This window comes from Panthera pardus, unplaced genomic scaffold (genome assembly GCF_024362965.1).
Source record: "Panthera pardus isolate Hobbes unplaced genomic scaffold, ASM2436296v1 HiC_scaffold_21, whole genome shotgun sequence".
In the NCBI taxonomy this organism is placed as follows: Eukaryota; Metazoa; Chordata; class Mammalia; order Carnivora; family Felidae; genus Panthera; species Panthera pardus.
In genome coordinates, this window is record NW_026526777.1 from 63,716,462 (window position 1) to 63,731,283 (window position 14,822).

A 14,822-nucleotide genomic window follows, 5' to 3' on the forward strand; every position below is an offset into this window, starting at 1 on the left:
ATCTTTTGTTTTTCTTAATAAGCTTCTTTCAACCACACCTGGGTTTATGTTAATAAGATGACTTCTGGAACCCCAGTACGGACGGGTGTGCCGCTTGCCAGGGGAAGCATCCTGGTGAGTAGAGATTACTCCCCAATCTCTGGGAAATGGGCAGGGACTAGAGATTGAGTTCAATCACCAATGAGTAATGTTTTTATCAATCCTATAGAACCCCCTATAGAACCTATAGAACCCCATGAAAACCCTAAACCATGGGATTTGGAGGGCTTCCGGGTTGGGGACCAAGGTGCTGGGAGGGTGGCATGCCCAGAGCGAGCACGGCAGCCCCACGCCCCTTCCCACATACCTTGCCCTGTGCATCCCTTCTACTTATTTACCTGTTAGTGAATTGTATCCTTTATAATGAATGGGAAAGAGTAAGTAAAGCACTTTCCTGAGTTCTGTGAGCTGTCATAGCAAATTATCAAAGCTGAGGAAGGGGTCAGGAGAACGCGTGATTTACGGCCAGTTGTTCAGAAGTACAGGTGACAAGACGGGACTTGAAAGTGGCACCCAAAGCCAGCAGACAGTCTTGTGGGGCTGAGCCTTGCCCTGTGGGGTCTGTGCTGACTCCAGGAAATTAATGTCCCCACTGAGCATCAGGGTCAGTGTCAGTATCTGACACCCCCACACGAGCTGTCAGAAGTGTTGTGAGTATAGAAACTACAGAAGAAACCAAAAGTGTTTCTTTTGGATGTGAACAACTAAATATCCTTCAGAGGTTTGCATCTATTATGTTATGCACAGTAAAAGAAAAAAAGAATGAAATAGATCTAGATGTACTAATGTGGGACTAAGCTCCACAATAGATTTTTGAAGGAAAAACATAACACACATGTGATACACATGTGATACATGAAAAAGACACATGTGATACAAAACTATTTGTATTTTTATTTTTGTAAAAGTCCATACACAACCATACAGTATATTTTCTCCAGGTTCATACATACACATAGAAAAAGGCTTAAAAGGATAAACACTCAGTACTTAACCGTGATGACCACTGGAGAGGTGGAAGAAGGCACTGAAATTGAAAGTATGTGTCGAATGGGTCTTTAACCACATTGGTAATGAATTTTTCAGGGAGAATGTAATGAAAAAATTAACTTAAAAAGGGCAAAAAGCATATTCAAAGTCACACGGATGAAGAGAGGCAGAGTTTAAGTAGTCAAGCACAACCAAACCAAAAATTAAAGGCAGGGTTTCTTTCCCTATTGCCTTTCATATTACCCTTGTAGGTCATGAGAAAAGTATTTTAAGAGGAAGCTACAATGTTTACATTGATTTCAAGACTGGCAGTCATTTAGAAATTAGATTCTTAGTTCTGTATTCCTTTGTCTCTATCCTAAATTTCAGCTCTTAGCCTTTTAAAATAAATGTCAGCCTTCTCCGTTCAATTTTCTGCTTTGTCAGCACATCATTGGCTCCTGTTCTACTTTAATAACAGAGTGCAGTGGAAGGCCCCTGCTTTTATTGTCAATGAAACCTTTGTCTAGAGGAGTCCTTTGGCCAAAGCTGGTGTTCCACTTCTTTCAATGTGTTAATGCAGAATGCTGAATATTGAGTGTTATGCTCACTTGGAGGAGGGACCAGCCCTCTTTAGGTCTGGATTTCTAGTTTCACGCATAATTAGAAGGTTGAACCCTCAGTGAGCTGCATCATAGAATTCCCTGCATGACTCTAGGATGGAATTAAAAAACAAAAAAAACCCAACAAAACTTGTATCCCCAAATATGACAAATCAAGACTTCCCTCCTGGCCTCTACTTGAAATGTGGCATTGTGACACCAGCTGTCAGTTCCTTTGTTGATCTGTGAGCACGGAGTGTATTGGGTATATGACACAGGACCGACTTGAGCCCAGGAAATGAACAGGATCAGCCATGACGTGGAGGCCAGACCACCAGTCTGTTTGTGGCGTTTTGTTAGGGCCGTGAGGACTTTTGTGGAGAGTATACTTAACAACCGTTGATGACACTGGATACACTTAAAAGTTGATCTGAAGTCTTTGTAGTGTTTCTGAACTTCTGCCTTTCGCTCAGGCCTCATTATGCCTTGAGGTCAGTAAGAGGGAAAGTAACCCCTCCTTTTCACTTAATGATCAAAACGGCTTCGAATGATAATCAAGATGGAATTGCTTTATATTAAATTCTTTCCTGTAGTTGATAGTGCCTTGGAGAAGTTTCAGTGTACTGCTCAGAAAGGAGAAGTAATTACTACTGTACTATCCTGGGACTTTAGTCCAGCTTGTGATTTTTCGAGTGGGTCTGGGCACAGTCGTGTATAGTTGGCTTTGAGAGACCGTGGCAGGAACTTCCCAGAAATGAGGAACAAGGAGATGTTGTAGTCAGCCTTCTAGACCTTCTTTTAAAAAAACAGGGATAATACTGACTAATGATGCTTAATGATGCTTGAAACTGGTACTCACTGTGGAATAACTGAGGAACTAAAGGCATTTCGTAGGCACTTTATATTTCAAGAGGAAGCTCATGCCTATATAGCAGACTGCCTCTTTACCTTATTTTAAGGTTTTTTTTTTTTTAAATGCTTATTTATTTTTGAGAGAGAGAGTGAGCGTGCACAAGTTGGGGGAGGGGCAGAGAGGGGGGAGACACAGAATCCGAAGCAGGCTCCAGGCTCCGAGCTGTCAGCACAGAGCCCATCGCGGGGCTCGAACTCACAGACCGCGAGATCGTGACCTGAGCTGAAGTCGGACGCTTAACCGACTGAGCCACCCAGGCGCCCCTCTTTTCCTTATTTTAAACATTTGACCATGATTATTCAGGGACTCCCTCGGTTCTCATTGCTCTCACTGTTGCTCTGCATTCCTTAAACACCCCATGCACATCTTGTTAGTTGGTTTGTCTGAGAACTCACACCCAGGCTCCTTGCCTCATCTTCTGCTTTAGTTGCTCTCTCAGCAGCATTGAGGCCGTACTGCTTGCTTTGCTTCAGAAAACTCCTTGATAATGTACATGGTGTTGGTTAAGCACTCACAGAACTCTGGCCTTGGGAGACGGTGATATGGAGAGCTGCCATCTCACGTTCACACTCATAGGCCACGTGTGTTTATACAGCTTCCCACTGGGAGAGACGCACTCAGGCCTGGCTCTGGGCTGGGCCTGCGGACTGGGAGCTCTGGACAGGCCTGCAGCTGCCTGTGTAGTTATCCTGGGTGCTGGGATTGGCTGCTCCCGAGGGCCAGGTCACGAGGAGTGGAGTGGGGCTGATAAAGGGGAGCTAAATCAAGAAGGTGACATAGGAACGGGACCGGAAGCAAGGCATGGTGTTGAAGACAGGGCTGAGATGCCCAGAGCTGGGTTCATTCCGAACTCATCTTGCTGTTGAGATGTGGGCTGGCTGAGTTGAGACGACGCAAAACAGAAAATGCAGCGACTGAGTGGGTAATTGCAGATTACCCAAGTGGTTTCCTGTACTGGTGCAGTTTAGGCATCTCTCTCTCCTGATGAAGCTCAGCTTCCCAGTGGTCTGAAGGCCACCTGAAAGCATGTGGTACATTTCTCTGACAGAACATTGGAGTGTGCCCGTCCGGTGGCCCCACAGGTTTTCAGTACAATCATTTTATGGGCTCACTGTTGAATGATGAGCTTAACAAGACATCAGTGTTTGGGGCTGTTTCTCTTTGATGATTGTCTGTGGTCTGAAGTTGGTGAGCTGATAGTCTGAAAAATTTTTTGAACCAGAGCAACAAAACTCCTTAGTTTCCAATTCTAAGTAGCCTAGTGACTTTTTAAATTTAGATCATGCAATACTAGAACTGGGAGGAGTTTTACTTTACCTCTTTGATGCCCTCCTGTGGCAGGATCACTACTCACCCACTTGGTCTTTGTCCTCTGTTACACTGAATATCTACTATCTGGCAGACTCCTCTTAACAAGAGGACACACACAAAAAAGAGATTAAACATATTAAGCATTAAGTCTCCTGTAAGAAGCAAATTTGTTGGATTTTGATCCTGTTGTGATCTGTCAGCATACTATAAACACTGAGCTTTTTTGTTAATTCTTTTTAGTTGGAACTTTGGCTTCAATGATGCCACGGTGCCAGGAACAGATCAGAGCATCACTGAATAGTAACTTGGGTCTCTTAGTCGGTCGTACAACCTTAAGAAAGGTGACTATATGATGCCCATTTTGACTTGCTGCCCTTAAAGAGTAAATTTTTATCTTATTCTAGAATCGTAGGTTCTAGTTGGATTGCATACTTTTCTTTTTCTTTTTCTTTTTCTTTTCTTTTTCTTTTTCTTTCTTAAGTAGGCTTTACACCCAGCACAGAGCCCAACGTGGGGCTTGAACTCACAACCTTGAGATCAAGGGTTGGACGCCCCACTGACTGAACCACCCCTGGACCGTATATTCTTTTTTTTTATTATTTAACTTTTTTTAAAGTTTATTTATTTATTTTGAGAAGTGGGGAGGGGCAGGGAGGAACAGGGAAGAGAGAGAATCCCAAGCAGGCTCTGCACTGTCAGTGCAGAGCCCGATGTGGTACTTGATCTCGGAACCATGAGATCATGACCCAAGCAGAAATCAAGAGTCAGGAGGCTTAACCCACTGAGCCACCCAGGCGCCCTGACTGCATATTTTTTTTAATGCTTATTTATTTTTGAGAGAGACAGAGTGAGAGCAAGGGAGGGGCAGAGAGAGAGAGAGAGACAAAGGATCCGAAGCAGGCTCCAGGCTCTGAGCTGTCCGCGCAGAGCCCAATGAGGGGCTCAAACCCACAAACCGGGAGATTACGACCTGAACTCAAATCAAGTGTCAGAAGCTTAACCAACTGAGCCACCCAGGAACTCTGACTGCATAGTCTTAATGAACCTAGTCCCCTTTCATGTTAGAGCTTTTTTGGTATGCAAATAGGCATACATTCACTTTTGCCTTCATATAATCTATTTTTTCCTTAACCAGAACAATTTAACCATGCTTTGACTCTTCTACTTTTTCACATAATCATTGTGTTGGTTAGATTTGACCAAAATAATGAACTCCATTTTCTTTCCCTTTAGAACAAAAGAATTAACGACAAATTGTTTTTCTCAATTTAAAACAAACCAGGAAATTCTAAGTTGAAGATCGCTATGCTCCCATGAATTTTATATTTGCAGCAGTCCTTTTTTTTTAACAAAAAGATCATTTATGAAACTGCTAATAATTGTAACTTTGTTCAGTATTACATATTTCTTAAAATATGACTGCTTTCCAAATACCACAAATAGTTTAAATTATTTTGTCTTAAGAGATTTTTTTTTTTTTACATGGAGTCATTGGTTAATTCTGAAAGCCACTCAAACTCAAAGACTATAATCTTTGAAATCATTGCTCCTTAAATGTTGCTAAATTAAAAGAAAAAAAAATCAGAATTGGCTCTCTCCCAGTAGTTTGGAACTTGGCCCAAAAAAAAAAAGGAAACTTCAAGCAGTTACTTTCACTGAATTTGAAACCATGGTTTAAACTTGAGCTCTCAAACAAAGCATGGAATAGCATACATAGCAGCCCAACTTAGAGTTCTTTGCTTTGTGTGTATAGAAATTTGCCCACCTCATTTTCTCTTTGGTCAGCTGGTCATTTTTATCCAGTGGATAAATTCCAAATATCCTAAAGTCTTATACGGGATTTATTTAACCCATGGGACTGGGCCTTTGCTATGTTACATGCCAAAGTGTTTTGGCATCTGGTTCCATCTGTCCCCAAGGACAGAGGGCTTCTGAGAATTGCTGACAAGGGTGTGGGACCAGGCAGCAGTCCAACCCAGCAGGATGGGATTTTGTTAAATCGTGAGCATTCTCTGTGGAACCAGACCATTTGAGGGATTCAGCAGTACCACCCTTTGAAAGAAGAAATGGGTTCATAAGTAAGTGAAAGAATTTAATTGAAAGAGTAGGGCAGGGGCACCTGGTGGCTTAGTCAGTCAAGCGTCCGACTCTTGATTTCAGCTCAGGTCATCTCACAGTCATGAGATCGAGCCCTGTGTTGGGCTCTGCACTGAACATGAAGCCTGCTTGAGATTCTCTCTCCCTCTCCTCCTGCCTCTCCCGCTCGTGGTCTCTCTGTTTCTCTCTCTCTCTCTCTCTCTCTCAAAGTAAATAGAGAGAGAGAGAGAGAAAGGTCAAAAAGAGGATGGTGGAGAAAGACAAAAAGGAAAGGACCTATTTGTTCAGATAAATGCGTGGGGAGTCAGCAGTGTAGACAAGGCCTTAGCAGCCCCTGAACCTGTGTACAGCCCCCACCTTCTCTGTCTTATTCCTTTTTTTCCTCCCAGCCCCCAACCTTTTAATTTGTAGACTAACTTCCTCTTTTCTGGGCTTGAATCTGCAGCCCGCAGTGCGGCCATCCTCTCCACAATAGGTGGTTGTCCCTCCAGACGCAGTCCTGCCATGAAGGCTCAGCCTTTCTGGCCCCACTGCATGCACCTCGCCAGGGGAGGACAGAGGGCCTTTCTCCAGGGTGTGCTTTAGGACGTGCTAAGCCGGCCCACCCTGGCTCTTCTTCTACTATGTGTTAATGCCTTTTTCTTCCTGACTCACGAATACATGATTGTGTGACCATTTCTTGTTTTGAATGTTCTTTTTGTGCTGACAGGGAAAGAGATGACTTAATGTCCGCACTAGTTTCCGTCAGGAGCATCTTGACAGACGTGCAGGAAAGAGAAGCCGGCGCTTATGAGCAGGTGAAGCAAGCCGTGCAAGTGGCCGAGGAAGCCAATTTCGAGAAGACCAAGGCAAGTCTCAGAAGATCAAAATTAAGGCAGCCTGTCACTGCTCTTTTTTCTCCTCCAAGTATTCCTGTGGCTGTTCATCCTTAACTAAACTCTTTTTTTCGAAACATGCAAAGCAAAGACCAGTGTTTTAGTGTTGGCTTTGCTGAATTAAACAGATTTCCTGTTGGTAGAATTCTTAGTCCTCTGCAAATCCTCTTTTGTTATATCGCTGTTCAGAGAACAGAGAGCGACATGGCAAGGTACTTGGAGAGACTTGCATGCCTCACCTTTTCATTTGCTGGTGATTTCACGTGCTGTGAAGATCTTAACTACATTTGTACACGTTCAAGTATGACTGCAGACAAATGTTTCTCCTCCATGCATGGGAGATTTTGAGAACATCCAAATATGCCACAGATAATGGGTAATATATGTGTATGGAATAGCATCTTTAGCTATGAATGAGTCCAGACGCCTGGATGCTAAATCAAACACATTGAGTGATCGTGATAATGACAGTAATAGTTACCACTTCATGATCAGGCAGTGTCATAAGCACTTTGAATTATGGGAGGTTATCGTGGATTCCTTGCTCCGTCTGAGTCCACTGAAGTTGCCATGTATTCTCCCTAGCCATACCAGCCACACTTCGAGTAGCTAGTGATTACTGTATTGGACAGTGTGGATATAGAACATTTCTGTGAAGCGTTCTCTTGGATCGCTTTGGTCTAAGCCATAGAGCAGCAGCAGTATTTTATTAAGGTATGGGCTCTTCAACTCTCTCTTTAGCTCCTCAGTCACTGCCTTATCCATTTGTCTCCATCCAGTTCATCCGTGACTCTTCCCAGACCACTGGCCCTCACTGCTTTCATTACTAATGCCCCTGTGCCTCTGAAAGTTCTATTCATTCAGACCAAGCTCCCTTATATGCTTTGTCTTCTCAAACACTCCTAGTTCTTCACTTGTACTGAACTCTAGCTGTCCCTCGATGACACCGTGACCCTCCAACCCTCCGGTGAAGGCCCTTTGCCACTCCCATCGCCTCATCTGGCTGTGATGGAGGGATAAGCATCCTCTCCCTCCTTACTGGCGTTTCCAGGCCTTTGTTTTATCATCTACGTTAGTGGCCATTCCTCTTTGAAATCATTGTTGTCTCTCCTCTCCCTGATTTTAATCAATATAAACTCTCAATCTTAGATGTCACTATTTGAGACTTATTTTAAAGAAAATCATCCATTTTATTACTTGGGTTTATAAAATAGTTGTTGGCTATTTGATACTTTTTAAGAGCGTTAGCATCTGACCCTTTTCTCCCTTGTCTTTGTTCAGGCTGCTGTAACAGAACTTAAACAGCAAATATTTCTTTCTCACAGTTCTGGGGGCTGGTGAGCCCAAGATCAAGGCACCAGCAGATCTGGTATCTGGTGAGGGCTTGCTTCCTGGCTCATACGTGGCTGTCTTCTTATTGTGTCCACATATGGCCAAGGGGGTGAGGGAGCTCTCTGGGGCCTCTTCTATAAGGGCACTAATCCTATTCATGAGGGATCCCTCCTAAGGATCTAATAACCTCCCGAAGGCCAAACATCCTTATACCATCGCATTGGGGATTAGGTTTCAACACATAAATTTTGGAGGGGCACACACTTGGAGTCCATAGCACGCTCCACTGACCTCCTCGGATCATCCTGAAAGGTCTCTACATCCCTGTTGTTAATACACACAGCACTGTAATCCCAGCACACTTTGGCTTGCTTACCTCTAGCGCCTTCCCTGTTCTGCAGTGACTGCCGTGAGAACTGGTGTGTCCATGGGATCTCAAACTCTGCAGTGCTCTCTCTGACCAGAGCCTCTCTCTGCCTCGTCATCCCCATTAAACCTACTCACTGTCCTCATTCCTGCTTCTCCTTCAGCTTCTTCTCACATCTTGTTTTAACTGTTGTCTCCAGGCTGGTCTTCTTCTCTTTCCATTTAAATATGAATTTTATGTCCCCAACTGAACTCATTACATTTGCTCCCCCCAAACTGCTGTGTTCTCTGTCCATTGAATGGCACTTTCATCCATTACCGTGCCCTGACCAGAAAGCTGGTAGGTCATCTCCCGCTTCTCACCTGACTTCCAGTCACTAAGTACACGTCTTAGTTTCTGAACTTCTCTTGAATTCCTTCCTCACTGTCCCCTCTCTTGTTCAGGACACCATCCTCTCTGGACTTATGAATTACGACATCCTCTTCCTTTGCCCTGTTCCCTGCACTGTGGCTACAAGTGATCTTTCTTTAAGCGAGATTTGACCCTGGGACTCTTTGACTTAAAATCTGTCCAGGATTGCCCACTGCCTCAGGACAGTCTCCAAACCCTTTCACAGACTTCCCGAGGTCTGTCATGTGCTTCCTTCCAGCCCTTCTATGTCACTTATTACTCTCCTCCAACAGACGTGGCCACTGTTAGCTTGCAAAGGCAGCTGAGTGTAGGGGTTGGACAAGGTCTTATTAGAGTTAGCAGACCTAGATTCAACTTTGGAGCCCCGCCATTCACCAGCTGCGTGACCTAGGACAACTTACTTAATTCCCCAGGCCATGGTTTTTCCTCATGTGTAACATGGAGATGATGTCTGACTTTGAGGATTGTTCATGAGGACTGCATGTAATTGACTGATTGATTTTAAAACTTAAGTTTTATTTATTTATTTTGAGAAAGAGAGAGAGAACCTGTGGGGAAGGGGCAGAGAGAGAGGGAGACAGGATCTAAAGCAGACTCTGTGCTGACAGCGGTGAGCCTGATGTGGGGCTCGAACTCACAAACCGTGAGATCATGACCTGAGCCGAAGTCGGACGCTTAACCCACTGAGCTGCCCAGGCACCCCCATTGAGGACTACATCTTAAAGTGGAAATCTGTTATCTTGTAGAAACTTGGACACACAGTATTTCCTCAGTAACTAGGTGATGGTGATGCCTCCTGATTCCCCTGTTTATGCCCTGCTTTTTAGCCCCTGGGCCTTTGCACATGTTGTACAAATTCTTCTTCACTTCCAACCTGGATATTTTCTCCCATCTTTCAGGTCTGCTACTCCAGAATATCTCTGGGGGCACCTGGGTGGCTCAGTTGGTTAAGCATCCAACTTCGGCTCAGGTCATGATCTCACAATTCGTGAGTTTGAGCCCCACCTTTGGTGAGCTAAAGCCCCGCTTCTGGTGAGCCCCAGTTCTCTCTCTCTCTCTCTCTCTCTCACTGCCCCTCACTCACTTGCACCCTCTCTCTTTAAGAAAAAAAAGAAAAGAAAATCTCTGTTCTCCCGTGCCTAGATTTGATGTACCTCTTATGTGTCTGTAGAGCAGGGTTTCTCCACCTTGGCATTATTGACATTGTGGACTTTAACATAATTCTTTGTTGTACAGGCTATCCTGCCCGCATGCCATAGGATATCTAGCAGCAACCCTTGCCTCTGTTCACTGGATGCCAACAGCATACCTCCTGTTCCCCAAGTTCTGACAACCAAGGATATCTCCATACATTGCTACAGCTTCCCAGAGTGTGTGTGCGTGTGTGTATGCATGCGGAATCGCCTCCAGCTAAGAACAACTCTCATTACAGCATTTATCAAAGCGTATTATTATTCCTTGTTTGTCTTTATCTTTCATTAAGCTTTAAAATTTCTGCCAGGAACGAACTTACCCATCTCGATCACTATGAAATCTTTAGTACCTTGCATAGTGCTTGGCCCCTGATAGTACCCAGCATCCACTCACTAAGGAAATTGCAACCTGTTTTCACTAACAGTCTAGAATTCTCTTATTCTTATCTTTCCGGTTTACCCACTTTGCCGGTGCCAAGCGAAAGCCCGATCGCGCTTTTTTTTTTTTTTTTTTTTTTATTGCTACTTTCAGCCTGTCAAGCATTGCTGAAGAAAGCCACAGAATGAATTCCACAGGAGAGTGGTACCGGTCACCTTTGGTTGTTTAGAAGTACTGTTTAGCAATTCTTTCCTTTGTAGTTGACCGCCTTCACCACTCAAGGCAGGAATTTTACTTCCCACGCTTCCCCAGCTCCGCTGTTAGCTCATCACTCCATGGCCAACCTATGTCACTGACATCACAACCAACTGACAAGAGCCCCTTCACCACCTTTTCATCCCTCAAACGTGTCTTCTGCTCATTTTTTCTTGCTCATCTGGCCCTCTTACTTCCCAAGATGGATCTCTTTCTCTAAGTTCTTGAAGCCTCCTGCTTGGAGGATTTCAGGGAGTCTGAGCCATTAGTCACCACATCTTGTATCTTCTGTCCCTCCCTCTCCTCTGTTTCCCCTGTCATCCTGTCTACAGCTGTTATTCTTGTTTAAACAAACAAGAGGCAGCCTTCCCTTGATCAGCTTCCACGTAATTGCCTACCTTCCCACCGCCATTTTACTGGCGGACCTTTCAAAACAGGCGTTCACCTTCGAAGCTCTCTGTTCCCTTCTGAACACACTGCAGTCAGGCGTTCAACAAAATGTAGTCTGATTTCATGCTACTGAATTGCTCACTCAGTGGTCACCACTCATTTCCTGATTACTAAACCCAGTGACCTCATCTCTGCCTTCATTCGACTCCAGCTCTGCCGTCTAGGAAGCCATTGGCTGGCCTGTTATAAACACGTCCTCTTTTCCCCTTGATTTATCTGATATTTACTCCTGTGGGAGTCATCCTCTTTGTATGCTTTTTCTTCTCCTCTCCATCTCTTTTCTCTTATTTTCCACAAGCCTTCAACACCGACATTCCTCAGTCAGGAGTTCCTTCCACCCGTGTCGTCCTAATTGCCAAGAATTTGTCTCTCCAAAATCCTCCCTTCATTGGAACACCCCCACCCTGTGCCTTTAGCTGTACCAGCCCTCCTGAGCACCACACCCCCGTTTCTTGCTGCTCCTAGACCCCTGTATATGGGTGATATTCCATTAGCATCTGAAAATCTGCACAAATTATTGTTCCTCTCTATTTTCCTGTCCACCACTCCTTTTCATTCTACCATTTTCTGTATTCTCCTCAGATACTGGCTCCCTCATCTTACCAACAGCCCTGGCTCACAGCCTCTAAAATATCTTGGCTTCTCCCCATCCCTCGCTCTCAACATCCAATCAGTTGCCAAGCTCTCGGTTTTTTGAGTCTTTTCCTAAGCTATGCCCACCCTTTCCTTCCTGGCTCAAGTCCTAACATACTGTTACGCAACCTATGTAGATGATTGCATTAGCTTTCTACTGGTCTTGCTCAGGCCTCTTCCAGTTCCAGTATATCTTTCCCACTGTTGCCAAAGTCCTCCTCAGTTGTAATGCTCCCTGTTCTGGGAGCTCCCTTCTTGCAGTACAATAAAAGCATGACCTGCCAGATCTTTTACAATATGTCCCCCCACCCCCCGCTATTTTTCACTACACTCTTTCATATGACCTGTGCTGTTTCCTGAATGTGACCTACAGTTTTCCTGAATGTGACTTACAAGGTCAGGAATGTGACCTTCCTGAATGTGACCATGAATTTGCTTATGCTACACTTTACAGCACTGTATTGATCTATCTATTCAACCTGTGAGGCTCAACTCAGGTGGCAGTCTTCCCCAAAGTTTTCCCCAGCCCCTTCTTGTTTGAATTAATCTCTTCCTCCTCCATATTTGACTGAGCTGTATAGAATTTTGGTAGCTGTTTACATAGCTCTCACCACCAAAAGACCTTAAAAGTCAGGTCTGTGACATCTATCACTATATCCTTCACATGTTCATTGCACAATGTTTGTTGAATTGAATTAAAGTCAATTGTTAGCTTTAACTATGAATATGAATTTTGTAATTAGTGCTTTTAAAAATTTAACAGTTAAGAACAAAAGAAGCTATTGTGTATTGGGAATCCAAGGCATTTTTCATTCAATTAGTAAGTAGTGCAGAACCGATTTCTAAGCATCATTGAATTAGTAATAACGCAGGGACTGATTTCCAAGCAGTTTACAAAATACAATGCAGATCTACTAGTTTTTATCTCTCAGGGATGTTACAACATATTAGGGATTTTGCTTCGTGAGAGTAAAGAGTAAAATGGCATACATATTTTAATTTTAAAAACAACTACTTGATTGTTGAGCCCCTCTTCTATCTAGTTCCTTGACTGTTGTTGCCATCTAGTGTTCCATTTTGCATATTGCATTCTAAGTACATGGAATTATTTTATGTTATATACTTACATTGACAATGGCAGTGAAAACCTAAGGATTTTATAAGAAAATAAATCTATAACACGAGAAAGTTGTAATGCCATGCATAGATTCAGCTGCGGAATCGCTCTATTCTACCACTTTTTTTTTTTTAATTTTTTTTTACGTTTATTTATTTTTGGGACAGAGAGAGACAGAGCATGAACGGGGGAGGGGCAGAGAGAGAGGGAGACACAGAATCGGAAGCAGGCTCCAGGCTCTGAGCCATCAGCCCAGAGCCCGACGCGGGGCTCGAACTCACGGACCGCGAGATCGTGACCTGAGCTGAAGTCAGACGCTCAACCGACTGAGCCACCCAGGCGCCCCATCTATTCTACCACTTTTTAAAAAAAAATTTTTTTTTAACGTTTTTTATTTATTTTTGAGACAGAGAGAGACAGAGCATGAACAGGGCAGGGGCAGAGAGAGAGGGAGACACAGAACTGGAAGCAGGCTCCAGGCTCTGAGCCATCAGCCCAGAGCCCGATGCGGGGCTCGAACTCACAGACCCTGAGATCGTGACTCGAGCCGAAGTCGGATGCTCAACCCACTGAGCCACCCAGGCGCCCCTCTACCACCTTTTTTTTTTTTTTTTTTTTTTTAACGTTTATTTATTTTTGAGACAGAGAGAGACAGAGCATTAACAGGGGAGGGTCAGAGAGAGAGGGAGACACAGAATCTGAAACGGGCTCCGGGCTCTGAGCTGTCAGCACAGAGCCCGATGCGGGGCTCGAACTCACAGACTGTGAGATCATGACCTGAGCCGAAGTCAGCTGCTTAACCGACTGAGCCACCCAGGCGCCCCTACCACTTTTTAAGTCTGTGATCTTGGGCAAGTTACTTAATGTCTCAAAGCTGCTCAGTTTCTTCAGCTGAGTGATAACAGCTATTTAAAATTCGGGGCACCTGGGGAGGCCCAGTCATTGAAGCCTCCAACTTCTGCTCAGGTCATGGTCTTGCGGTTCATGGGTTCGAGCCCCATGTTGAGCTCTGTGCTGACAGCTCAGAGCCTGGAACCTGCTTCAGATTCTCTGTCTTCCTTTCTCTGTGCCCCTCCCCTGCTCATACTCTGTCTCTCTGTCTCTCTCAAAATAAATAAACATTTAAAAAAAGAACTATTTAAAATTTAGCAAGAGTGTTAAATAAATTGACCCATGTAAGCTATTTAGCAAAGTATTTGGCACATAGTAAGTGGCTAATAAATATTTTTGGTTTTCTTTGAAATTGCAAGTCTTTACAACCAGGGATAATTTTAAAATAGAGGAAAAAAAATAACCTCAAAAAATGAGGGTGGAAAAGCAGAAGTTTTGTAGTGATGCCTTGGTAAAGCTTCAAGATGAAGAGGTTAACCAGGCCTTAGACCTGCTTGCTTCTATTTGAAGAGAAATTGTTGCCTTTGGCATGAAGTTATCATGACCATCTCTATAAGGAGATAACCCTCCAAGGGAAGATTAAAAAAAACAACAACAACAAAAATCCCAGGAGGTTGAATCAATGTCCCCCAACTTTTTTCCTTTCCAAATTATTATTTTTCTTACACTATAGTAGAGTCAGAAAGGTGAAAATTATAAACCTAAAGTAAAAAGATCAGAAAGCAATCGGCCATTTGATCACAAGCACAGGCAGAGAACATATGCTTCTTGATACGTATATTATCTTCCACAAAACAAAAATCATAAACATCTTGAAAATGGGAGATAGAGACTGATAGGTTTCTAGTAGCAAGTTTATAAATTGAAAATCAATACTTTTCATTATTCATGAGTTAAATGCTTAAAACATGTTGACAATCATTTTTATTTTGTGGGTTGTAGTTCATCAAAATGAAAACATTGTCACAAGTTTTCACGTGAATTTTAA

The 14,822-nt window shown here is 43.7% G+C and overlaps 1 protein-coding gene across 14 annotated transcripts in view; it reads left to right on the top strand.

Moving 5' to 3' along the window:
* The window catches only part of SDCCAG8 (SHH signaling and ciliogenesis regulator SDCCAG8), a 245,817-nt gene that overhangs the window by 55,352 nt on the left and 175,643 nt on the right, over positions 1-14,822 (top strand). For all 14 annotated transcript variants that reach the window (XR_008424699.1, XR_008424700.1, XR_008424701.1 and 11 more), the window contains one exon: positions 6,641-6,779. Coding sequence is in view for 11 of the 14 variants with exons in the window: in XM_019422827.2 (XP_019278372.2) it covers positions 6,641-6,779 (139 nt within the window). In the remaining 3 variants the exon portion in view is untranslated. The remainder of the gene's footprint in view (positions 1-6,640; positions 6,780-14,822) is intronic.